This window comes from Fringilla coelebs (assembly GCF_963513975.1).
Source record: "Fringilla coelebs genome assembly, chromosome: 8".
Classification (NCBI taxonomy): Eukaryota; Metazoa; Chordata; class Aves; order Passeriformes; family Fringillidae; genus Fringilla; species Fringilla coelebs.
In genome coordinates this window covers 32656320-32683140 of record NC_140066.1, presented here as the reverse complement: position 1 = coordinate 32683140, position 26821 = coordinate 32656320, and the positions used below count along the sequence as shown (strand labels likewise).

At 44.2% G+C, this 26821-nt stretch overlaps 1 protein-coding gene across 13 annotated transcripts in view; it reads right to left on the bottom strand.

Annotated features, from left to right (window-relative positions):
* Positions 1–26821, bottom strand: part of TACC2 (transforming acidic coiled-coil containing protein 2) — a 128899-nt gene that overhangs the window by 54970 nt on the left and 47108 nt on the right. For all 13 annotated transcript variants that reach the window (XM_084210589.1, XM_084210590.1, XM_084210592.1 and 10 more), the window contains 2 exons: positions 18855–18980; positions 13327–13458 (listed from right to left, as the gene is read on the bottom strand). In XM_084210589.1, the coding sequence (XP_084066715.1) occupies positions 13327–13458; positions 18855–18980 (258 nt within the window). The remainder of the gene's footprint in view (positions 1–13326; positions 13459–18854; positions 18981–26821) is intronic.

Genomic DNA, 26821 nt, shown 5'->3' with positions numbered 1-26821 from the left:
ATGCTCTTGTTCATCCAACAGAATGCATTCTTAAAAGGCTGCGAAAATTGAAGATAAAAAGCCTGAACCCTGTTTTAGCAACATGTCTTTTATTGCCCAGTCCTTGGACCACTGTTAATAATAAACAGCAGTGTGTGCAGATGAAAATGTCATTTACAATGCTTTAAGGACAATGAGGCATCCATTTATTCCACCATATTATTAAAATGGATGCTTTTTATAGAAATGTCAGATGGAACTATAGGGGGAAAAATATTAATTGCTGAAGCTACGCATCAAAAGAACAAAGGATGCAGAAATGCTGTTAGGCCTGTATCTTACAAATATAACAAGACACTGTCAAGCAAAGCTATCTGCTGATATACTGGAATATGACAATAGGGAGCAGATACCCACTTGTAAGGCCTATTACACAGGCAAAACTATCAGTTACTGCTCTATCATTCCCCAATGGCCCTGAAGCACTTATCTCAAACACACAAATGATGTTTCAACCATAATCAGAGCTACCTTAACAAGCACACATTAAATTGAGAAAAAAAATTTAGAGACCGATATGAGGTTCATTTGTAGACTAGCCCTAATGGATAAATACCTAAAACTTACCAAAATACATATTCAGTAATGAACACAGTAGTCAGACATGTTAAGATAAATGTGATTTATATAACTTTAATGACAAAAGGAACAAGGCAGTCCATCTAAAACCCATTCAGAGGTAAGGTCCACGCTCTAGCATTCCAGCTTACCAACCTGGGGTGGAGGGTTAAGGAGAAAAGACTGTTGGCTAAGTAAACTGACAAATCCTCTACCAATAAACTACAAAATCCTATTTACAAATGGGAAATGATGCTGCTATTTCTGCATGCACATGCACATTTCTGCACTTTTATATATGATTTAACCAACCAGGAAAGTGCTAACTCGCCCTGAACAAGCACAAATTGTCTCCTTTTTCTTCGCTCCCCCAGCAAATCTTTCTGAGCCGGCCTTCAGTGACGAGAGACCTAAGGACACCTTGCTTATGCTTCACAGAGGATCTAACACCACGACAGGGATGGATGTGACAAGGTTGATGCTGAAAACACAGAATCCGTGCAGAGAAAAGCCCTGAAAAAAAGCCCAGTGAAACGGAGCTCCACGCTGGGCGTTTTAAACCGAAAACACAGAGGTGGCGGTGGGCTCGGCAACGGGGAAGGGGCTGGGGTTTTGTTCGCTGGAATGGTCACTGTGTTTGATTGACCACGCACCCGAAAGACGGGAAGACAGCACGCACAGCGGCAGGCACACACGGCCCGGGGTGCCCTGGCAGCGGCACGGAGCTCACCCGCACCCCGGCTCTGCCCCGCACCGAGCGCCGAACAAAGGCCTCAGACACCCCCACGGCAGCGCCCAGCCCGGGCACAGCACGGCACCCGCACTTACATGGCCTCAGACGGCTCCCGGACCAGGCCACCTGTCTGTGCCTGCTGCAGGGACTGCGAGCCTCCCATCCTCAGCGTGCCCTGGGCTCGGGGCTAGGCGACAGCAAGGCCGGCTTCCTCCGGAATCCCCCCGGCGAGCAGCCCCGGCAGCTCCGGCTCTGTGGAGGCTGCGGTGCTGCAGTGCAGATGGGAACAGCTGCTCGCATCAGTGGCAGCACAAGCACGAACACTTCGGCAGCTTCTCCTCTCTGAAGTGTTGCCAGTTTTGGCGGTGGGTTGTTGTTCGGTTTTGGGGTTTGTTTTTGGTTTGGTTTTTTTTTTCTGTCCAGATGAAAGGTGTTTATAAAATAAAACAAAATTCCGGGGTAATCATCTGCTAAACAACAGTGGTCCAAACAGCTCCGGGGCAGGCGCCTGGAACGGTACTATTGGCTATGGAAAGCGGCTCAAAAAAAATAAAAAAAATTAAAAAAAAAAAAAAAAAGACGACGAAGAAAAGCAGACCCTCCCTTTAAGCACACATTGTCAGCTACTGTGGCTCTCTAAGGACCTGCAGGCAGGACCATTACATTGTGTTGACTCAGCTGATTTGAAATGCAAATGCCCGTGTGCGCCGGGCGCCTCGCACACGTCTCCCCCCAGCCCCGACGAGCCGCGCTCATCGGGACGCTGGCACGGAGGATTAACAAGCAGAACGGCTGCTTTCTGCTCCTTTCACAAACCAGCTCATCCCTCTTGCGGGAAAAAAAATGGAATCTTCCGTGAGGAACGTAGGGAGAATATCATGAGCAGCCAAGGTAAACACGCCAAAGTGGGAGCAGCTCCATCCGACACTGGGGCGCTTTAACCATTCTGCTCCTGCCTGCACAGACCCCCGTGCTGGACAGGGATGCTTAATATAGCTGGGGAGGATCTTTAAGACCACAGATTTTCAAATCCTACAAATCAGTTTATGCTTTTGCCATCGAGGAGGTACCAGGGCACTGGGAATTCTAAGATGCTGAAAAGGATGGGCACCATCGCACTCCACATCCCTGTCGTTGGCAAATAACAGATGATTCACATACAAGATGTGTTTCACATCATTAAAGGAGAAAAAAAAAAAAATTTTAAAAATCAGTTGCACTGCTGCCTGTATCAGCAGTGAATGAAACTCTAGGGATACAAATGGCTTGAAGCTATGTAACAATTCTGGATACATCACAGGGTGGAGGGGTCAAAAGGATCAGATAAATTTAACAAAAATATTAAAACGTGCTGACTTCCAAGCCCCTATCACTGCACAGTTTTTATGCTCTAGTGGAGGCCTCATTAGGGCCATGCTTTCAACAGTTTTGGGATTTTTTTTCTCTGCTTGCATAAATCCAGTTGGGTTTTCTTGCTTGACAGGAGAATGACTACTGAATACATGTATAACATTCTGATTTTCTGGGCGCACCAACAATAAATTGTTCTTGAGATAAGAGGAAACAAGGATGTTTAGCGAAGATTAAGAACTTTTCATTTCCAGAGGCTGCCTAAAATTTAATTCTGTTTTATGAACAGCATCAAGATAAATTCATTTTCCTTTTCCCTACTTTTTTTTTTAAACTATAGGGGAAAGCCTGTGAGCCAGCACTTTGTTCAGCCACAAGCTTCCCAGCAAGCTATAATTTTGGGGTTGTTTTGTTTCTGATAAAGGCCAAACCCTCATTTCTAGCATCTCATTGCTCAAGACACATCCCAAGTCCACCAGAGAAGCAGCAGCAATGTCCCTCTCAGGGACTGAACTCCAGAACTTCTGGAGCAGGGCTGGTGCCTGAGCCACAAGTGATCCCTGAACTCTGCAGCAGTGCCCAGCTCTGATCCTCCCTTGCCAAGGTGGTGGCAGCTCACTACATCCTCTGTATCTGCCACTCACAAGTAAGGAACACACAGAAAGTGCATAAAATAGATGAAAATGTCCGATATACTCCTTGGCAGTAGATTTGAAATGGTTAATAACTCCAGGATTCCCATCCAGTATAGGAAATCAATGGTACTGGCCAACAGACTAAAATTCCATGTTTGTATCCAGAGTCCCTCACTTTAGTGTGTGGTAGCTCTACCTAGTCTTTGAATATCATAATAGCTCCCTGCTGGATTTCATTTGTTCAAGAGAAAAGAAGACTCAGAGAAAAGAAAAATCCCTGGAAAGGCAAACACCAAATTAAGTAAAGCCCTACCTGGAACCAAAAAGGAGAACACAGGCACTGTTTGTCCTGGCAGTGAGGAAAACAGGGATACTCCTAACAAGTGCAAAGAATACACTTAAAATGCCTGTGTCAACTCCTTCAAGTTTCACATGTACATTTATTAAATAAACAAAGCCCTAATAAAAGAAGGCTGGGATTGAATGCTATTCTGAGTCAGCATGGTCCTTTCAGGAGCTGTACAGTGCAGGTTTGCTTTTTTTCCATTCTCCAACGTTTCTATGCAACAAATATTTGAACTGAAATAGAAATGCAGGTCTTGGCAAAGCTGCAGGAGGAAGGGCTTCAGCCTCTGGAGCCCAGCTGTGGCCCTGCTCACTCTGCACCTTCTGTCTGGGTTACAGGGGCTCAGGGTTATGGTGAGGGGTGTCACAGGCAAGGCACTGCCTCCTTCTCCCCTCCCTGCCACCCCAGTTCTTGTGCACAGCTCAGAGATTCACCAGAGGACAGCTCAGCGCCTCTGAGCTTCTCCTGCTCACAAGGAGGACAGGATTTCACTCTTCCTTTGAGAAACAGCCATCCAAGCAGCTCAGCTGCAGCAGTGTGAACTCCTGCTGGCCATGATATTTCACAAAAAACTCTGCTGTAATTGAGCCTTGGACTGCAGAGAGTTTGTTGCCTATGGGATGCAATAACAAACATTAAACTGATGTTTCTGGCCAACCCGTGCAAGAAGCCAAAATGGAGATTTACTTCTGATTTGGCCATAAAATCTGTTACACTACAAAGCTGCAGCCCATCCTGACTGGTAAGAAATACCTCAGATGAGAGGAGCTCCACCTCTCCTGCCTGGCCCCAGCTCACCCTTTAGGCCTGCCAAGAAGCATCAACTTAGCACTAAATTTAGTGTGGGCTTTTAAAAATACAAGAATTGTGTTGACACTGAGTACATTTGGTAAGAACTTCTCTGGAACCTTAAAAACACACAGATGTAGCTCAGAAAGAAAAAAATCCCATTGTAGCTTCAAAGGATTTAAAGATGCCCTAGGCACTTCAGCCTAGGGTTTAAAAGCCATGTAACAATTTATTGTGATCCCACTGCTGAAAAGCCTATTTAAGTATTCAGTACCATCCTTTAAAATTAGTCATTTTCTCTTTCTGCCTCTTTCACCCATTTAAACAAGAGCCATATTTTGGCCTCTACTAAATTAATGTTTTATTGTAACTGGATGTCCACTGATTAGTTGTTTAAAACACTCTACAGACTCCTAAATATTTGGTCTTATTCCATTTCATGTTTATATATCAATTCAAACTTTGGTCACTTGCACCCAATTTGAAATTTTTGGCTTCCATCAAAAAACAATGTTGAGCAGGACCCTGATAAGGTTTGAGATACTGAAATTTATGTTCTGTTTCTTTGCTCTTGGCTTCAGTGTCCACTGTGCCAGGCATTTGCACAAGTTATAAACATGACCACACATACACACACAGAGAACATCAAAGAGCCTGCTGAAAGAAAAGCCTTCCTCACACATCTATTCCCCAGAGAAGGAGGGGTGAATATTAAGCTGCAATGCATTATTGAGGGACTCTGCAGAAACAAGCACCATATAAAAGAAAATGCAAGGACAGAGAAAAACCAAACATCCCAAGCAAAAAGGGATTTCTCTGGTATCTGAATGCTGCTGCCAAAGCTCTGAGGAACAGTAATTTTATTTAAAAAAATTTTAAAAACCCAACCAAACAAAAGATGGGGAAATGTTTCAAAACACAGAGTATTGTTTAAACATAACTGTCCCCCTCAATAATTTTTATGTGTATATATATTTATTTAAATGATACTGCCTTTGAACCCCAAAGCCTTGAATGCAGCTTGGGAAGAAGCTTTCACCCCAAAGCCACTCTTATTTGTAGGCTGTTCTGGAATCAAAGGGTTTGTGGCAAGGCTGTCCACAATATCAGACTGCCAAGGAACAGCAACATCTCTCCTAAAGAACTGAAAGGACCAAACTGCTTGAAAAATCTGATTCTGTATGGGGAGGGTGGCAAAGCAAAGCCGTGCCTGGGGAGGCTGGCTGTGTCAGAGATCACATCAGCACATAAAAGCACTGACACCTTTTGAAGTGCAGTGGTGAGAGCCCTTTTAGGACACCCAAGGCTGGAGACTCCCCTGCTCTGAAAGCCCTGCAGGAGCACCAGCCCTCCCTGGCCTCTGCTGGTCTGACTCTGCCTGCCAAGACCTTCCAGCAATGCAGCTCCCCCCGGACCAGAGCTGCTCCTTGTGCTCCAGGGAAGGCTGAGCAGGCTGTGTGCAGCCATGTGGGCACTCAGGGTTGGGGTTCATCTTCCTAAGGGTTACACAGCAGCCAGCTGACAGGCTTTTAAAGAATTCAAGCATTCTTCATGATGGGCTGCACAAAAATAGGTAAGTCTAGATATGTCATGCATTTTTCTGTGCTTCTTTGCTCACCATGCATTTTACCAGTCCTGAGTCACCTTTATTTCCTTTTGCTTTGTTTTTATTCTGCAAATTAGACTGTCATATTTCTATAGCCATATTTTTGCTCCTTAGTCTTATCTCCCTCTCTTAGAGAGCAAGAGAGGGTGTGTCTTATAATTTCCACTTCCCTAGAGGAGTGTAATTTAAATTTCCTTCTCAAGGAGCTGAAGCTGCTGCTGGAACACCACAAGGCATTCATTACCCTTCCTTCGGTTATTCCCATTTTCTTATTGACTCCAATCCTATGTCATGCCCTGAGATGTGCCACAAGGAACCTCTGTGTGACCACATTCATCATGTACTTTTTTTGTTCCAGCCAGGTCACTCCATGCTCCAGCTCACCACCTGCACTGCTGTGGAACAGGGACAACATTTAACACTGCTGCTGTCATTACCTCCTTCAGAAAGTCACAGCTAAGCACAGAAACCCAACCAAACCCATCTTCAATCTTTGTCTCCAGAGGTGTGATTAGTTTTTTTTTTTCTTCAGGGAATAGAAGAAAATTAACTCTATTCCAGCCAAACCCAGGATGCCACAGTACTGCATGTGAGCAGACCACAATTTAAAATTAAAAATCTTTTTTATTTTGAAAGAGGATAACCCAAACCACCTCCGGGAGGGCCAAGCTGTGACCTCTTGCTGCCATCAGGCAGCAAGAGCAGTGAAAAAAAAGCAAATTTCTTTCTTTCCCTTACTTTTATGAGGGCCTTTGTGCTACAAATAAAAACAAATACAAAAGTTAGATATGTACTGCAGTTTATGGCCATGGTATAGTTAAGATATTACTATAGTCTATAATTAGCTATTTAAAGACGCATTTATTGCCATCTTCCTAAAACCCAGTTATCCTTCGCTTAATTCCATTCCAGTACAGAAAAATCAGAAATTCAGCCCTACACAGAGTGACAGACCTACAGATTGAAATCATGGGTTTGTTGGTTTGGTGTTTCTTTTTGTTAGCTGTAGGTTTTGGATTGGTTTTTGCTCAGCATTTATGTTTTAATGGTCTAAGAGTGGGGCACTGATTCACAACTGGAGAGTGCAAATGAAACCTGAGCAGTAAAATAATTGCAGAGTGTTAAATCAGTAGGATATTTTTCAATACAGTTTTCAAGGAAAACAGAAGCAATTTGTTCAACTGCCTCTGTACATCACCTGGCACAACTCAGCCTTATCCATGTCACCATGGTACAAAATTATACACCACCAAACACCACCAGGAGATCCTGGGTGTAAAGCTTAACAGACTTAACTTGTTCTTACAGATCAAGTACTTAGAGAGACACACTGTCTGCTCCACCTCTTATCTAGATTAACATAGTGTGAGTGCTTTATTTGCATTGATACACTCCTCATGAAAACACACAATGTCCCAGAGTTTTAAGCCTGAGCCCACTGACATCTGCTAATTCCAAAACAGGAGAGACCTGTGATGATGCAGCCAGGACAGACACTGAAGCTGACAAGAAACAAACATCAGAGTGCGTTTCAAATAAAAATAAAAACAAGACCAAACATAAATAATTGCACCCCCTCCCCACTGATCCCTGCTTGGTTGCTAAGGTCACTGCTTAATCTAAATTGCAAGTGAGATTAATGGCATTAAGAGTTATGAATAACCAAGATGCCTGCTTAGTTATTGAAATGTCCAGCATGGGAAAGGCAGAGGAAGGATAACAAAAGGGGCCCTGCACGGTGCTGCTGGGGGGCTCCAGGCTTTCAGGGAGTGAATTACCATCAGCAACGTGAGAACTGCACACCCCGCAGCATTCCACGTCCCAAAGCCTCCCATGGAACTGAGGAGCCGCAGCAAGTGGGAGAGGAGGATCCCAGGGGCTGAGCACAGCCCCGGGCGTGGGTGCTGCCCTGAAGGAGCAGGGCTCTGCCCCACACAGACCCTCAGAGGAGGTGAGTTTGGGGTCAGGGCAGCCAAACCCCTCACACCTCACTCCTGCAGCCTCTGCTCTCCCATTTGCTGCTTTGCTTTCCCCTCCTGCCAAGGCACAGACACTTCTGTTTCGGATTTTGGGCTCCATCATGCTACTGCTGTAAGAGCCAGGCCTGAATTCCTCGGATCACAAACAAAACTTTAAACTCCTATTTACCAAATTTCTGGCCTGGCCTTCAGACTGGGGCCACAAGCATCACCACACCAAAGAAGGGATTTTGTTTTCCTGCTGAATATGCTTCTGCAGACCATGTCCACAAGCCAAATGCCCAAATTCTGTTGACATTTCCAAACTACAGAATTGCAAAAACACCATCACAGACGACAGGAGCTCGTCTTGCTTCCATGCTTCTTTTAAAGTCTCTAAACATCCTGAGGTGTAAGATCCCTAGGGCAGCTGGAGCCAGGCTTGTTAGGAAAGGAACTGCCTCATGCCAGGAGGGGACTGACATTTTTAAGGGTTTTATGCACCTGCCCTCAGCTGACAAGATCAGTGCTGATAATGCTCTCTGGAGCACCTTGTTGCAGGATATTTCAGCAAGCAGAATCCAAAGGCCTGCTGGCCTCAGGGCCCAAGTAAAGAATTAGATTATGAAAATGCAGGATGAAGAAAGCAGACAGGAACAGCATTCCCCCCTGGTGCAATGCTCTGCTGCGGCTGCTAAGGATGGGTGGTCAATGACTGCCTTAAAGAAGTCAGCTTGCAGCTTCAATTTGATTTCATGAGAGTTAACACAAAATTGGTCTGAAGTATGTCTAGTGAGTCTCAATGGCTTCTTTAAGCTTTTGTTTTCAGAAGATTTAGCATTAGAGTACCCAAAAAGCACATGCCATATTTTATCATAACAGGGATTATTGAGAAATACAAAACACACCTGACAACAGCTTTAGCTCATTTATTACCTGATCTAGGACAAGAGGGGATCCCATACAAGTCCTCCACCCTCCTGGCAGTGCCAGGAGCTGTCACTGTGTGTGCCACAGTGCCAAGAACAGCATCCCAAGCTTGGAGTGTAATTTCTGAATATGTACTGCCATGGTTTTTGTAGGATGCAGAATGATCAATGCTGTTCTAAGACTCCTTGTGGATGGATTAATTAGCGTAACGACATTTTCATTTTCATGCTGCTGAACCTGCTCTAGCAGCAAGGAAATTACCATAAACTGCCTGAGGGAACCTGTAAAATACACAGGAATAACAGGCAAACAGAGGGCTACCATCACCCTTTTGTCCATCCCCTCACACTGAGAGCAGCTTTACAAGACACACAAATAATTGCTCTCTTTGAGCAAACCTGCAGGCAGAACATCCCAGAAAGCCCAAATTCCCAACCAGCAAGTGGTTAGAAAACAGGTGACATTTCCCACTTGTGTCAAGCACCCATTAATGCTGTGCCTTTTAAAAATGGAGCTGCTGGCAGCTATTTGTTGACTGTTCCCCCCACATCATGGGTTCACCCAGATAACTCCACCATGCCAGTCCCACACCCAGCTACAAGAAAATCCACAACATTTTGGGCTTGAAACACAACAGACACCCCAGAGTGTGATGCTATTAGTAATAAATTGAAGATGTCTACAAAAAGCATCCTCCTGCCTGGGGCTGAGCAGTACTAAACACACCACTCAGGAGACTGTAAATCTCCTGTAAAAACCTGGAATGGTGGAAATGGATGAAGAGCAGTGCTGTGGCTCATTCCTGTCCAGTTTTTACAGGCTGGCTGGTTATGTGGAAGGGATCTGGTTTTTATGCTGTTTTGCAGGTAAATGCTTTTCATGGTGTCAGCCACAAAGCCTCAACAAAAATCCTTGGGTTTGGTTTATAAGACTTAAAACAACTTCATTTCAATGCCTTCTATCTGTTGCTGTCCTGAAAAAAGCATCACTTCACTTGTGCACCAGACAGTCCAGACACACACACTAGGACCATCCAGTTCACATGACAAACACGAAACTCACAAAACTACACCTTTCTTCTGCCCCAGAAAATCCCCAAACCCAAAAAAACCACCCTGCAAACTCCCACATTATGGAAGGAAAGAGGCATTTGCATCCCTCACTTGCACTTCTCATCTCTTCCTTGCTCAGTGCACTTGTAAACTTAAATGTGGTAACACATTCCTTTCAAAAGGGTTATGTTCACTCAAGGGAAAAAACCCTTGAGTTTTTGAAACCCATTTAATCCCTTCTTGGTTTTAAAAGCAACTCAGTCTAGGATTATCAGTGTTGATCCTAAATGAAGGCAATACAGTGATTCTTATTTCCTTAGTTTCACACCAAGCCTCTCTGAAGGTGGGCAAAAGGAGAAAACTTGTTTTCAACACAGGATCAAGCAAATAAAACCCAGAAGTCATAAAGCTTATCCTGTTTTTCTGCCTGACACCAATTCTTCAACTTTGCTTCCTCCCAGGGAAGCATTATGAAACATTTTGGAAACCAACAAAACAGAAAGTAGAGCTTTGTGTAAACACTGTTGTGATTTTCTGCTTTCAGAGAGATTTGTTGCTCTGCTTCCAATTGGTTCCAAGATAATTTCAGGAAAATTAAGTAAGACAGCAATGTGTATTTGATTTCAGAGATCAACAGACATTCCCTGTCCATCCAAAGTCTCTCAAAATGCTCAGACTCCAGTCTGCTGTAGCTTTTGAAAGAAAGCTGACCTGGTATCTGAAACAGGGAGGACCCAGCTCTCCATTCCCATCAGCCACACAGAACATCACAGGTGCACTTTTCAAAGCAAGCAGTGAGGCTACAGCAGAGGACAAGCTCAAAACCAGCACTTGGTTTTTGTTCTCCAGAACAAGTCACGTCCACCTCTCTTCCCCACAGCACAAAGGGATGGAGCAGCTCCCCAGAGACTTTGCAGCTCTGTCCATGGGGCTTCCATAAGGCATCAGCTATTCTCTAGCAATATTTCAGCACTTCTCTGAAATTATGAAGTGTCTGTGACACTGTTCATAATGTGATCATCATAATCATAGAGGAGACTGCAATCCCTCAAGGATCCATTTTATAGAAAATCACAGAGTGGCCCAGCAGTTGCACAAGTTCAGCACCTTGCCAGACATTTCCCATCAATGTGACAAAGTGAAACAGAACCCAATTTGCAGGCTATTACTTTCCATGGTTGATTTGACTTGATACACAGGAACCACATAAAAATACAAGGTAGTCTCAGAAGTATTCACATAAGGGGCTGATTACAACAGCAAACATCTATTTGGACAGTAACATTATTGCTTTTCAAGAGGGTGCAAGAATGATCTTCAGTCCCTCAGCCAACTCTAATTCTCACTTCTATGTGCATCTTAATTTCCATGAAGATACAAACACACCAGCTCAGTTTTGGATAAAGAAGCTGTGGGTGACAGGATCACCATTCTCAAGGCATAATGATGTGGGAAGTAAAAAGATTTCTAGACAGCTGTAAAAGAAGAAAACACATAATGAGGGTGCTGGGAGTGCACATTTGGGCTGCTGACATCCTAGGCTGGATTTGGATTCTGCATTAAAAAGTTCTACTAGTACAACATGTTGCTCAAAGAGGCTGTGGAGTTCCCACCTCTGAAAGTGTTCAAGGCCAAGAGTTTCTTATGCAGACACAGACATTTACATTATTAAACACACATCAATATCAAAACAAAAACTTCAGAGGCACAAGCCAATCTAAATAAGTGAGCACAGCAGCTCTGCTTGCCTGCAGAGCTGCTGTGCTCACATATTTATTTATTTATCTAAAGTTACTTCTCCTGTTGTTGAAGCTGAATTCTAGTGAAAAGGAAAAGAAATGCCCCATGTTTTAGTGGTTACAATTTGGATTTGTAAACAACAGTCATTTGTGACTGCCCTACAGCAGTTGTGAAATCCAAGGCATCTGTAAAGCTCAAACAATTTTGGATGATTCTCTGGAAAGAGCCAACATCTTGGGGTGAGCATTTTCCAACTTAAAATCTCATATGCCCATTTTTCTCCATTTTTAGATGATAACCATTGTATCTACCCTTCAATACAGAAAATCCTCTCCAGATGACAGAAATTGCATACTGGTGCAAAACACTTCTGTTCTCCATCAAGGAAAGCTACAAAGACTTGGCCTAACTATGCCTCAGCAGCACATATACTAAAGCTGAAGGCACCATTTTTCTGATCAAAGCCAACAGGAGTTTAGAAGAAATAATTAATCAATGTTTCCTAGATATTACAGTCGATAGTTTTTTCAGCAGCATTTGCTAATAGCTCTTTGTGCACTGTTCCACAGCAGAACACATCTATTGTGTACAGGGTAATTCATAATTCAGAGTGTCCTCCTGCTGACAGCAGCATCTTTTGACATTTCTGAGCAGAGCTGTAGTGGCATAACTGTATTTCCTGTGGTGCCTCCTGTCTTGCATCCCACTTGTCACAAGCTGCCAGTGGGTATTGGTGGGGTGGAGAATGCTGCTCTCCAGGGAGTGCCCATTTCATATGCTCAGCTGTGCTGTGACCTTTTCCATTAATAGATGTCACAAGAAGGGCAGGCTTGATTGCTGAGCCCCAAGAGCAGACTGGTTAATCACCTCAGACAGGAATATCCCAGCACATGTCTCAACTATATTTGAGATGGGATGGCTGGGACATGATCTTTAAGGTTCTTTCCAACCCAAATCATTCTGTGAGTCTGACTCAATTTAGGGGTTTTCAAAGCAAAAATGTGCTGGAGCACCCATCAAACACTATGGCAACAATCAGTGTAGATCTGAGGCAGTGAAACATTTAACTTTGAAATAAAGGTAGTATTTATTACCTTTATTATTCAGCAAGAGTGAAATCAAGCTGAAAAACTTCTTCCTTCACTACTGACAGTGACAATGCAAATCAGGTGTGGGGTGGGGAAGTTGCTGGCAACATCTGAAGGGGAATGAGCAGAACAGTCCTCTTAAATAGGACCTGATCTTGCACAATTTCACACCCAGAAACAAAAAAACCCCAACAAACTCTAATTCAATAAAGGAAAATATTGGGGGAAAAACCCTAAAAAAATAATAGTTTGAAAATAGATCAGCATAGTAATAACCAGTGTAGCCTAAGCTCCCTCTTCTGGTATTTTGGAGTAGATACACTGGATTAGCCAGGTCTTGATAAGTCTAACATTTGGATTCAAAATCCAGCAGCAAAATGTTCATATAACTCAGACAAAACACCTGGCAAACTTAGTCAACCTCCTTCATACTAGAAGCAGCTCTTAACCAAAAGATGTAATGACATGGAAAAGTCTTGGAACAATGGAAATCACACAATACCTTTTTTGTCCCCTTGTGAAACCTTTGGTTTCTTCAGCAGGCAGCTCTACACCATCACTAGGGGCCACAGCCAAAGGTACATCCTCAGAAATGTGGTTATCAACTCCCTTGCAGCTATCAGGCTTGGAAGTGCTGCAAAACAAGTATTAAAAATAAGCTGACAAATTTCAGTAATGCCCATGAAGCTTTAATGAAGTCTCTTTATAGGATGACCTTTTGCTGGATCTATAAGGAGCTGTAAGGAGCACATCATTCCCTCCCAAATTCCCTCTCTCTCCCACCTCCCACAAATTACTTCTTCCTCCAAAGATTATTTCACTTCATTTCTCAGCTGACCACATCATCAGTAATACTGCAAAGTCTTGACAGCCTCTATAGACCATAACATTAAGTGAAAGAGGAATTTAACTGTATATGAAATCAGTATAATAAATAAATCACTAATGACTGCTTTGCTGTTCTCACACAGCCTTTTCTCCTCACTGTACAATATACACATTCGATTAAGCAATTTGTGTTTTAGCAAAAAACCCTAAAATCTGGGACTAAAACATTCTCTTACTTTAGAAGCTCTCCCTAAGGCTGTAAAGCCAAACACAATAATCCCAGAACTCCTCACATGGATGTGAGGTCCCTCTGCTCAGCAAAGCCCCATGCTCAGAACTCCCCCTGCTCTCAGCCACATTCATTAACAGAAAAGGAACTCAATAACCCATGACTTCATGTCTCAAAAGCAGGAGCAGTTCAAGGCCTTGTCATGACACACTGTCCCTTCCAGGGCACACCAGAGGGACACAAATGTCCTGGGGCAGCAGCCACACACAACAGCCTCCCCTCCTGCTGGTGCTGCTGCCAGAGATACAGACACAATGTTGATAGAAATGTTGGTGGAAACAGGACGTGGCTGAGAAGCTTCTTACAGGTTTCCTGAATTAAATATAAACAGCTAGCTTAGTCATTCCTTTTAAATTTTTTGTCTCCTCTTCCCCCAGTAATTACACTGGAATTGTAGGCAGCAGATGGAATTGTGTTACTGATGAAGAGTCAGGAAGGTCCAGGGACAGGCTGTTCCCTTCTTTAGTGCACAAACAGAGAACAAGCCTAAACCACATCCCTGACTTTAGTCACAACACACAGGAGCAGGAGAACAGCCACTTCCCAAAGTGTTTGTCCACCCAGCTCCCAAGATCACCAAAGCTCTTTGGGAGTGTAGTTTACCTTGATTAGCTTACAGATTAGCTTACATCCACAAAGCTGCTTTGTGCCATATGGGACAACTACCCAGTTATCTCTTCTAAGAAATTATCACTGCTTTCCTCACTCCTTCCTTCTGTTTGTCCAAACTGGCCTGATGCTGACACAGACACCCGAAATTTTCAGCCCCATGAAGTAATACAAATAAATACAAATAAATAAATAAATAATGATTAAAAAGCAGGCTGTTTCCTTTTTCATGCAAAGGCCTTTGTCCTTGGCTAAAAATATCTCTGTACTAATATAGTAACAGCATCCTCTCTATACCAAGGCTGTGACTATATAGGGGCACACGGAGAGCAGTGAAAGTAAGATTTTTAAAGCAGAAAAAGTGAACTGCTAAAAATAAGTGAATGCTGAACATCTGTTTGGAGAGCAAACAAAGAGCTGCAAAACCCAAACAATTCACAAGAGGGCCCAGCCAAACAAGAGCACCAAAGGCACATAAATTATGGCCCTGGTGTGAGGGACACACAAAGCTGCCCCAGTCTTACTCTTCACACCGGTCCTAATGATCATCTGCAGCCCTTCAGCTTCCCCCTCCAAGCCTTTCCACATCAAATGAAACCTTTTCAGAGATATTTTGACTAATGAGCATCATTCCCAACACTAAAGCTAAGCTTGCCATCAACACACCAGGATTTCTGGAAAAGCTCTGCTCCCCATCCCTCCCAAAGCCCTGTGTCCACTCCTCCTCCTGCTCTCACCGACTGCACAAATTGAGGCAGGAGAGCACAGAACAGAAACCCTGTCCAAAATACAGACTTTCTGTTCACTGTGAGCTCTTCAGCCTAACACTGCATCAACTGGGGTCCATGTGTCAACTCATGGGACTTTTATCACCTCAGACATGAAGTGGCTACATCAAAACCTGTCCACAGCTCCTACTAAAACAAGATTTTTCCATTAAACTATTTTCTCAACTGTTAATATTTTAATGGTTGCAAGAAGAACACTACCAAAAGGCCCAAGCCTTCTCAGTGCACAATAAACTATAATTGACCAGTATTTATCCCACGGAGTTGAGCTGATTACAAAACAAGCATTTTCAAGCACTATCTCTTATAAGCAGACCTCAAAAATAATTTTCTGACTATCTGTGTGCACAGACAAATGTGGGTATTCCCTGTTTGTGCTGCCAACACTAAGAACAGCCCTAAACACATGCAGCAAGTGCCTAAGCTGCCATTTTTTCCCGGGGAATTGAAGGTTTGGGTTTTTTTCCCCACAAGCCAGGAAGGAAGTTGCAGGGAACAGACAGATACTTCTCATAAGTCTTTCACACTCTAACCTGGAGCCCACCTAAGCTGTGGTCTTGTACAGACATGGCTCTTATTTGCCTTCTCTACCTTTCCAACCCAAACATTCCTCCTACAACACAGAAGTCCTGTTGCAGAGCTCTGCACCTGCAGAGTAAAGAGAAAGCTGTGTCTGGCCAAAACTTCTCCTAGAGCAACATGTACTGGCAAATTAGAGTGAACTTGGCCTTTCATTGCTGAACAAAAATGCTTGGCAGAACCACCAGTGAACTTTTTACCTAATTCTTTTCAGGGCACTTCTCTGTAGATAAATAAAATCTTACTGAGCAGATGCTAGCATGTTGTCCCTGATCAATATGGTATCAGCAGGAGAGAGGCAGTCAGTCACCCTCAAGAAGCCAAACAAAGATAGAGTTTCCTGACTGGACAGATGGAGGGACAACCTGATCTCTTACTCTGCCCTGCCATCTGGAAGCCATTTAGCACAAACTGACCCCCATCATGCAGGCACCATTATTTTTCCCTGTCAAAATGCACACCATCTGCATTATGTGACACCCCTGATGGGGAAATACACAGAAACAAAAGCAAATTTAGTAAATAACTAAATATTTTGGGGAAAAACACTTTCTGATTGCACCTTACTGCAGACAGACTGGAATAACACCATGGCATTCCCAGCCCCTGTAACATTTCCATTTTGCAGAGGAACCCAGAAGGCAGCACAGAGACGTCACGTGTGTGCACTAGGGAATTGTATCCAGCCACACTGAAATGCAGTGGTGCAGTGCTTCTACATAAAATGCCAAAAAAAACAGGGACTTTAATAAGATTATTTTACTTATAGCAGCAATAATCTGCTCCACAACACAGGGGAATTGCTGATGACAGACAAGGCAATGACATGAAAGAAAAAACATCTCTCAGGCTCCTACCTTGGGTGAGATAAACCCAGTCCTGCTATGTGGGCATAATCCCAGTGCCCAAACACTTTGATTTTCTACCAACTTTATATTGTTAGCAAAGGCCAGGGAAGTCAGCAGAGCTGCTGCTGCAGGAGGAGCTGCACCAGGACTGAAGACACAAGAGTTAAAGCAGGACTGCAGCTGCACTGGTTTAACCACTCCTCTGCCAACTAGCTGCCACCTGGGGGTGGGTACAGTGCCAGCCTCTGGGTTTTCTACTGCTGGGACAGAAGGAAACCCCTCTGCAAGGCTCACAGAGAAACTAGCAAGTGACAACAACCCGGACAGGAAAGGCAGGTGAAGGAGAATGGGTAGGCTTTCATATCCAAAGCTGCACACGGAAGCAAAATAAAGGAGCAGGCAAAACAAACAACACTGACAAGAGTTAACTTGTGCAGCACTTAAAAAAAACAAGCAAAAGATTTAACAAACACAGAAGAAGCACTCACAGCCAGCTTCACTCCAGTCACAGTGTATTGCTCTGTCAGTTTCCTCTGTTTCAGGAACTGGAAAACTACCTACATCCAACATGAAATACCCCTGATTTGCAACATTTAGTGCTGAGCCCTTGCAAAAACCCTTGCAGCTCCCTCAAGGCCAGGATTTGGAAAGCACCAGATCCTGTGGTTGCTGCACAGTCCCTTTGCCCTCACCCCTACTGGGCTCAGCCATCCTGGATGGGGCAACCACAGCTCAGCACCAGCACAGCCTGTGCCACTGGGGTGGAGCAAGGAGCTCCGAGACACCCTTCAGACATTAAAAATAAAACATTTAAAAGGCACAAGTTATGGAGGAGATCAAAAGAAAAGGTATAATATAATTAACTCGAAGATCCAGATTGATGTGAGGATGCAAACAGAGTGAATTCATGAGGTTTACAAGAAACAGTGAATTAAAGCACTCTGAGATTGCTCCCCCTAAATGTTTAATCATAGGCAGCTTGTGTGCCTTTTTCCCTGTAAAAGCAAATTATCACCCCAAGGGCACACAATCTTCTGTTCCAGACTGCAGTCCAAAGACCATATACAAATCTTTCTGGCACTTTTGGTGCCTTTTTCATGCTTCCACATTCAGAAAATAGTTCACAGCTCCACCTCAATTAATGCTCACTCTTTTCTAACTGCCTCACTACTAGGGCCAACAATCCATTAGCAAGAAAAGCAGAATCCACAAAAAACCATCAGTAACCCAATTACATTTGTTAAAAACAAAAGAAACCCAACTTTTTGAGTAAAAACTTACAAGAACTGAAAGAAATCCACATCATTAGCTTCCCACTGTAAGCTTCTCTAGATCATCTTACTCTGACTGTAGGAAAAAGTTTGTTTCTCACAGTCTCTCCCAGCCAGCACTGGTGACTAACCAGCTTGGGGACTGGTGGCAGACCAGGATGGGCCAAACAGCAAAGTCACCCAGCTTTTAAGGTGGATTGAGCAAACCACACAAGGTCCCTCCAGCCTTTGATGGTGTATTATTGTGACTTCAACTAACAAATGTAATGCTAGCTTAAATATACTGTGTGTGTTTACGCTCCACTGAACTCCTGGTGATTGAAGGGTACACACACCCTACAAGGCTTCCTCTATTGTTCAGATAAATTTATATGCCCCAAGATCCTGACAACCTCACCACCAGCAGCACAAAGAAAGCAACAGTTTCCCTTCTCAGTGCAAGTAAAGGCACACAAAAAGGCCCAAGTCCAACAGAGATACTGGAATGCAGAAATACTGGAAAAAAATAAAGGGCATATATTGCACCTTCACATATCACAATCCTGCTATGTGCTGAAGTGATAGAATCTCAGGGAAGGGTAAACAGAATTTTCTTTTGAAGGCCTTTACAAGGGGGGATTTAAACTCTGGTACAGATCTCTGCTGACAGAGAGAAGCAGACTCAGCAAACCCTTCAGCAACGGCTCTAGCAGACACTTATCCATGCATGGAGGGTGACAGCAGTTCCTCAGCCAGTGCTGAGATCCTGGTGCTCCACTCCCCTGCAGCAGGGAGCAGTGCAGCCCCTGCCCTGCCCCAGGCACAGCTCTGGACAGTACCTGGCTGCAGTCAGCTCAGCAGTTCCCACGGGGACAGCATTGCCAAAGGCTGCACACACAGCTGAGGGATGCTCACAGGGATCCAGGGGAGAAGCCAACTGATTGTCATCACCTGGCCCAGGAGGGCTGTGGAGAGAAAAGACAGAGAGAAAGACAGCCTTTAATGTCTGAGTTATTGCAGAATTACTGCTGTTTATCCCTCTGAATCCCTGGACTTTAGCATGAATGAGCTAACTTGTGTGTTAGGGAACACAGAGGAAGTTGGCATTTGTAATCTAAGTTGCTTTTGTTCCCACAGGACTGAAGTCTTTGGATTTTTCTCTGACTTACAACTGCAGGAGAATGAGACAGTACAACCACACAGCAAATGAACCCCATTGTGCTTCTGCTTATGAAAAGCAAACGAGAAATGGAGCTGCTGCTTGAACAAGAAAAATTACAAGATTCCCTCACACAGAAACCACATAAAATACAAGGAGCTCAATGTTGGTTTCCACCTGAGCTGGGGGGGCTCATCAAAGGGGACACAGAGTCCAGGGGCTGTGGAGAACACCCACAGGGAGACATCCAGCCTTGTCCCATTCCTGGGAAAAGCAGAGTGCCACTGAGTACCAGCAGCTCATGACTGAACAAACCCATCTGGAAACACTGCTGAATCAATAAGGAAAGGAGCCTTGCTGAAAAGAGACTTTGTTTATTTTTAAGAGACAGCAAACCATGGGAACCCCCTGAAAACAATGTTTTTGTTACTACTTCAAGCTGACTTTGCCACGTGATCACCCAGAGATCAGGGCCCTGGAAGCATCAGTTTTCCCTAAAATTCACCAAAATTCTCAAGCTATTTGTAAACCACAAAGTGTGACCTTAAACTGCTGATGCAATCTCACACTGCCCTAGATCCCTTCTGTCCATGCTGCTTCCTGTACTACCTAGTGAATACAACACTGAACACACAGGGATGGTACCATACACAGATGGATTTGAGGTGTATGAACTCCAAACTGTCACTCAGCATTTGCAATTCCAGCTCATAAATAAAAAGCTCTAAATCAGAGAACTCAGCTTTAACTCTAAGTTAATGACTTCCTTACCTAACTTCAAATCCAGAGATCTTGGATGATTGCCTACTGTAATTTAATTTTGAATTAAAAAACCATAACAAACAGTTAAAGTTTACTATAACAATGTCAGTGTTATTCTGGTAATGACTGAAGGCTGCCATCTGAATGTACCCACACTTCCTATATTTTATCTAAAGCATTCTGTACCATGTTCATGTGAGAAAAAAAATTACAACTCTGAGCAATTGACTGCCCACAGGTTCTCTGGTTTAACCACACCTGAGGGCTCTGCCTGTTTTAGGGACCTTTGAGCCAAGGTGTTTACAGGTTCTAAAGTCCTCTGGCTTATTATCATAAAGGGATGGATTTTCATTCATTACTGAGTCACAGCTGGGGTGTCCCCTCTGGTTTGCCTTCAAACGAGTGTTTAGAAAGTAGATTTTGACAACAGCACTTTACAATTTCTTTTTCTGTACATAATGAGTGATGTGAGGAGATGGGCAGGTTTTCTTCTTGCTGTGACAGAGCTCTAAGGCTGTTCCTGTAAACATGTAGAAAGCACAGCACAAACCCCAACTGCAGCTGAAACTGCTGTGCTCCAGCCTGGTGAGAGGTGTTTGCTCCCCACCACTCACGTTTCCTGCACAACCAACTCCTGGACAGGGATTTTCATAGTTTATGGACACAGTAACCTGAAACTCAGGCCTGGGGAGGTGATGGAGAAGCTGCTCCTTGCCAAGCCACCCTGCTCTGTGCTGAACAAACAATGAAGCCATCCATGAGCTGCTCAAACGAGTTCCACAAGTGACATTCCCGGGAATCTCAACTGCCTTTGGCTCTCCAGGGGCTGCCACCAGGTCCCTGCTGCCAGCCCTCTGCAGCCACCAGCCTCTAAGGCCAACTTGTTGCAAGAATTGAGCTCCATAAAAAGGCCATGAGCTTTTTCCATTCTGCTGCCTCAGTTCTGGGTTGAGCCTGGAAGAGGATCGACATAAAACTGCTTCCAAATTCTACTTATGACAGGCATGACTGAAATAGTTTGCAAAGGAAAATACCTCACAGTTTAACAAGCAGTTGCTTACCAACAGCTGCAGCGAGCACACTAAATTCAGCCCCAAGACCACGGGGTTCAGTCTGTTATTAGTGTGTCACAAGAGAAAGACACTGCCCATCAAGTGTCCTTAGGCTCTTGAGTTTCACAATTTCACTTTTAAGGCCTCTACTTAGCCTTGAAAAGAGATTTTTCCAAGTCACTGTTAGAAGGCAGGTATGCAAATAACAAGTTTCAGGTAAAGCTGGACCCACAGTGTTCATTACATATCAATGAATGAATGAGAAATAACTTCATAAGCCTCTCTAATTTCTTCTTAAACACAGCAGGTCTGACTCTATGTGAGAAGGCTTCAAACCAAGGCAGAAATTTAAGATACACACAGGGACACAACTTGGCACATGTGGACACAGAGACAGTGAGTGCTGGGTGCTCTGCTGGGTCTGTTGGCTGCTCTCCTCCTGATATCCCTGAGATGCAGACCTTAAACCCCCAATTTCACAGGAAAGTTATAAAACACTCAGATACTGGTGCTGGAGACAGAAGGCAGCTCCAGGTCTTGGCATTTACTCCCTATCCATGTTTTTCCAATCAGGAGAGCTGGATGAGGCTCCCTTTGAACACTCAACAATAGCTCCAAGTTTACTCCAAGGGAAACCAATCAGCTTTTGAAACTCTGCTATCTCCCTATTCCAAACATTTGGCTGCTTTTAATGAGATAAGAGCAAGATTTGTGGATCCTGCTCTTACTCCAGAAATCTCTGGAAAATGGCACCAACAACCAGAAGGCAGGGCTGAGCTCTCAGGGCTCTCATCACCCACTGTTTGTTTTCTTCAGGACACAAGATGTTCTCACTGGGTACAGCAAGGCTGACAAACAAAATCCTTCATATTTCATATTTGGTTTTCTAATACTTTGGACCAAAGAGTCAAATTTTTAAGCCTCAGTTTACCCATACATAAGAAAAAGTATTAATCAATCCCAGAAAAATATTGAGAGAATTCGCTATTTCTGTTAAGCTCTTAAACTGCAATTCTTTGGAAAGGAAAAAGATCTAGCAGCACTAACATCAGTTACAAAATCATTCATTCAAACACACAGTACCTCATAAAATTTGATCCATTTTATTAATTCCTTCAAAATATTAATCTTCTCACAGTTCAGTTTGCAACTTATCTCGTACATTAACCATATTCACTGAAATAAACGTGGTGTCTAGAAAATCCAAGGATAACCTGTTACAGTAACTCTATGTCCCTTTGGTATTTCTGTTCTTTTGAAGTATTTCCATGATTACTGGGACTCCTTTCAATGATTCAGCAGAGAAGGAGGTAAGAAGTTATTTCTCATATAAGAAATCAACACTACAGGTATCACTAACTAAAACTAAACTTGTTTAGGGAACACCTCAGACCTGCTGCATAAGATACAAACAAAGCACTAAAAACAAACAAACCCTCCTTTTTTTTCCTGCCTGCACTACTACTTATGAATTAATTTTAAACCTATTTAAATATCAACAGCATTTCAGGAAAAATATGACATTCTAAGTTAAAATAGAAACTGTGGCTTTGTTTCCCAAGGAACTAAGGGAACATCCATCCTCCCAGGATGAGTCTATGCACCAGCAGCAGCTTAAAAGCTCAGACACAGCAATGACTGGGGGTCACTTTTGCTGGTCACTGCACTTAGATGTAGCCAAGGTTTTACTTTTACCAGCGAAAAACACACTCACAATCAAAAGTTCAAGTTTTGGGCAGTACACTGCCTTTTGTAAACCCGACAAAAGACCTACTTATGCATTTAAATATGTGATTTTGGAAAAATCTCTCAAATTCCACACTCTGAAGAAGAAACTACGCCTGAAGAGATTCACACCAGTACTTTGTATTTAGGCTTGGCCTGAGCCAGGCTGAGCCCTGCTGAGCTGGAGCTATGCAAACACAGTAATGAAGGTATCCAAGAAATGAACTGGCATGTGTTAATTAAAAGCAAATAAAACTTCTGTCACACAGGGGGAACACGAGTTTGATGCCCAGTGCACGGCAGCAGAACTACACTTGTGGAAAAAAGGCACTGTCACCAAGAGACCAGAACTGGCTCCTGGAGGAATTATTCCACATTTCCATGGTGCTCCTCTGAGCAGGACTCGAGGAATCAGCAGAACAGGTCTGGGTGCTGGGCGCCGGTGCCTGGAGCACGCAGGGAGGGTGGGGCAGCACCTGAGTCACACCTGTCCCTAAGGTGTCCCCAAGGGAGGGACGTGCCACCACCCTGGCTGGCCACAGGACACGCGGCTGCCCAGCTCCGGACACACGGCTGCACTCCCAGCAGCAGGAGAGTCCCTTCCCTTCCAGCACAATTCCATCCCGACAGCACCAGAAGGGCAAACAGGAGCAGGAGCTGGTTCTGGAGACAGGAAATCATTTTCCCAAGGCTGGCTGAAGGCAATCCCCACCTGTGGAAAGCAGCCCAGCTGTGCAGCAGTGCCCGCAGGTAACTCCCGGGGTTCTGCTGGAGCTGTCAGGGACCCTGCACAGGCATTCCCAAATGTGCATTTTTCTGGCACTCGTTGTGGAAACCCTGACAAGATAGAGGAGTTATCTTGGCAGGGGATGGGGTTTAGTCACACATTACCTGAGGGTCTGCACTTCCTCTCTCACCCAACCCTCCTTGCTTAAAAACCCTCTAATTTCTGTAATGTGCACCCAGATTGATCACTGATATGATTAGCTGGAACAATAAAACAGAAATTTTTTTTTTGAGTGTTCTACATTACGGTGGTTGCACTAAAACTCAGGGTGAGTTACAACATGAAACAAACACAACTATATTAGATTCAAATACTTTAAGGCACTGAAACGCATTACAGCGCTACTTCCTTTGCAAACTAAAAGACGGACAGCAGAAAGCCACAAAAAAGTGTCAGAAGTATAAATCACGCCTGCACAGGATGAATAAGCATATTTGCTGAAATAACTGTCAACCATTATAAAAAGCCCATCACGTCACCACGAGCAGCTTTTAGAGCCTCGGAAGGGCTCTCGGTCACGTCCTGATGTCACTGGAGCAGGATTGCAAAGTTCCCAAATCCACAAAGTTCCCAGCCAGCAAACCTGAAGCAGAAGTTCCTCAGTGCAAACAACACACACAGAGTCTGCTCCTCACTCCAGCAGAAACCCCAAACCCAGCCAGAAACCAGGGCAGGAGCCACAAAACCACTGAGGCTTTTTTATTTGGGGGGTGGGGGGGAAGGAGAGCTAATTCTGACCCAGAGCTGGGCAGCGCTGTGGGAGCGGGAGAGAAACAGCTTCCAAAAGTAAAAAAAAAAAAAAAAAAAACAAAAAAAAAAAAAACCACTCAGAAAAAATCCGAAAGAAAAAAATAAAAAAGAAGAAAACGAGGGGGGGGAAAGTAACTTTGCCACTCACAAGTGTCTACTTACCAGCGCTAGGAAAGAAGCAGCAGCGCTCCTGCCCGCAGTCATCCTCGCCGTGAGCACAGCCCCCCGGCGCAGCCCCTCACACGGACACCGCCGCCCCGCGCTCCCAGCATCGCGGCCGGGCACCGCCGAGCCCCGCTGCCTCCGCTGCTCCGGGAGCCCACAAAGGCCGAGCAATGCGAGCCCGGAGCTGCTGCTGCCGCTGCTGGCAGGCTCCTCCCATGAGGCTCCCCGAGGAAAGGCCGGAGCGGCCGCCGTGCCGCGCCCGGGTCCTCCCCCGCCGGGCCCGGGGCAGCGCAGCCCGCCCGGCCCGCGGAGCTCCGCCACAAAGCGGCCAAAAAACACCAACCAGCCCGGCTAACCACCTCGCACCTGGCTTGTCTTCTTTTTTATTGGCGTTTTTTCACCCCCTCTCCTCGGTTTTACGGCGGAATTTCGGAGTTTCCATCCTCTGGAGGGGAGGGGATGTGGAGAGATTAAATTACGGTGTGTGTAACGCTTAAAGCGCACACACATAGCTCCCAAGGCTTTAAAAGTCGCTTAAGAAGAGCCTGGTTTAATTGATGATATTCGTCAACTTTTTTTCTTTTTTTTTTTTTAAGTTTCAGTTGTTTTACCCAACTTTAAGCCCAACTTTTAAAAATGTTTTCAGGATGCAAACGTAAAGCTTTTAGCAACCCTCACTGAAGCATTATGTGTTTATAGCTAAACAAATAACTTTTTTCTTAAATCTAAACCAAACCATTTTTAATCGTGGCTTAATTGTTGAGTTAAATTCCAGCTCCCAAGGTCACCCAGGTTTTCCATAGATTTCTTTACCTGCCTCCTTCATAGGTTTATCTTCTTTCTCATGGATTTCTTTACCTGCCTTCTTATAACTTCCTTTACCTGCTTTCTTATGAGTTTCTTTTTTTTTTTTTCCCATAGGTTTTTACCTGTTTACTTACAGGTCTCTTTACCTCGAAGAAAATGGAGCAGTTTTAATTAGTTACCTGCCCTTATTAATTTCTTGGGTTTCCTATGGGTTTATTACAACACAAAAGAAGGGCTTTACAGGTAATTAAGTCTGCATGGGGATACACCAAATTGCATATACGAGCTGCCAGCACCCCAGGAATTAATTGTCTCTCCCCACAGAGATTATTATCATGTTTATAACACATAAGCTTAATGATATCTCTCCCACAGCAAGAGATTGGGCATTTGGTAAGCAATGGAGATATTTTGGATAAAATCTGGGGTTAGAGACTCAGTTCAGTTGAGTTAGCTGACTCCATGTCTCCAAACTCCTCAGCTGTGGTGCCAGCTACATCTTGGGTGACAAAACTAACCCTTCCTCCTCAGAGCTCAGTCCAGCCCCTAGCAGGATTGTGCATCTCTTTTTAATGTTAAGATACAGTAATGATACCTTGGGAACTTCTCAAAGCACCAATTCAGAGCTGGGATGCAGGGAGGGGAAATATTAGTCAATTTTTAATTTTTAACTCTTTTGTTTAAGAAGTCAACTGTTTCTACTTCTAGCTCTTGTCTGATCTTTTATAAGCAAAAAGAGGCAACAAATTTTTGTTCAGGTGAGTTTTGTGTTAGAGGAGAAGTTTCCATCAAGTGTGAAAGCAGTAGGCAGGGATTTCCCCTCCACGTGCTCATTGCTGCTTTTAACAATTCAGATACCTGAACAGGAAATAGAAGACAATACCAAATGATCCCCAGACACCAAATCAGACCTGTAATGGGTTAAAATGCTGAAGGACATGTGGAGTGCCAGCACCATCTGGGCTGCAGGGCCTGGCTTCTCATGGGACAAACACTGCATGGTGTGGGGAGAGCTCACTTGGGGTGAGGGCTGCAGGAATTGGAGCCAGCAGCACCCACTCTGACAGCAAGAATTAAGATGAGCCTTAGAGTTAAAACCTTCAGGGGAGACCATCTCTATCATATCCTGCTTCCCAAGCAGTAGGAAACCACCCATGGAAAAATTTGCTGCGTTTTTGATACAGGTACAAGGATCCAGTCCCCCTCTCATTTTGGGGGAAATTAACCTTTTTTGCCATCTGGAAGCCATTGCACAAATAGCTTCTGCAGGTATAACTGCCCTGGGTGGGGGGGGGAACCCTGGAAATTAAAATAATTTTTTATTTTCTTTGCGAGCAGTAGTCTGGCACAAAGCCCTGGCCACAGACAAGCCATGTTCCTGCTAACAGAACCAAACCCAGCATTTCTGGAATAAATGCTCATTTTTCTCAAACAACATGCCTCTACCTGTTTATTCCTTAGGCTTTTGCTGTGCCAAAACCCTCTGACCTGCTGTGAAGCAATTTCAAGGCACCTTTGTCACAGAAACATTTCCAATTGTCTCCCAGTGCCCTCTGGTATTTAAAGGTGGGAACCTGAAAGGCTGAAACTCCGTGCTCA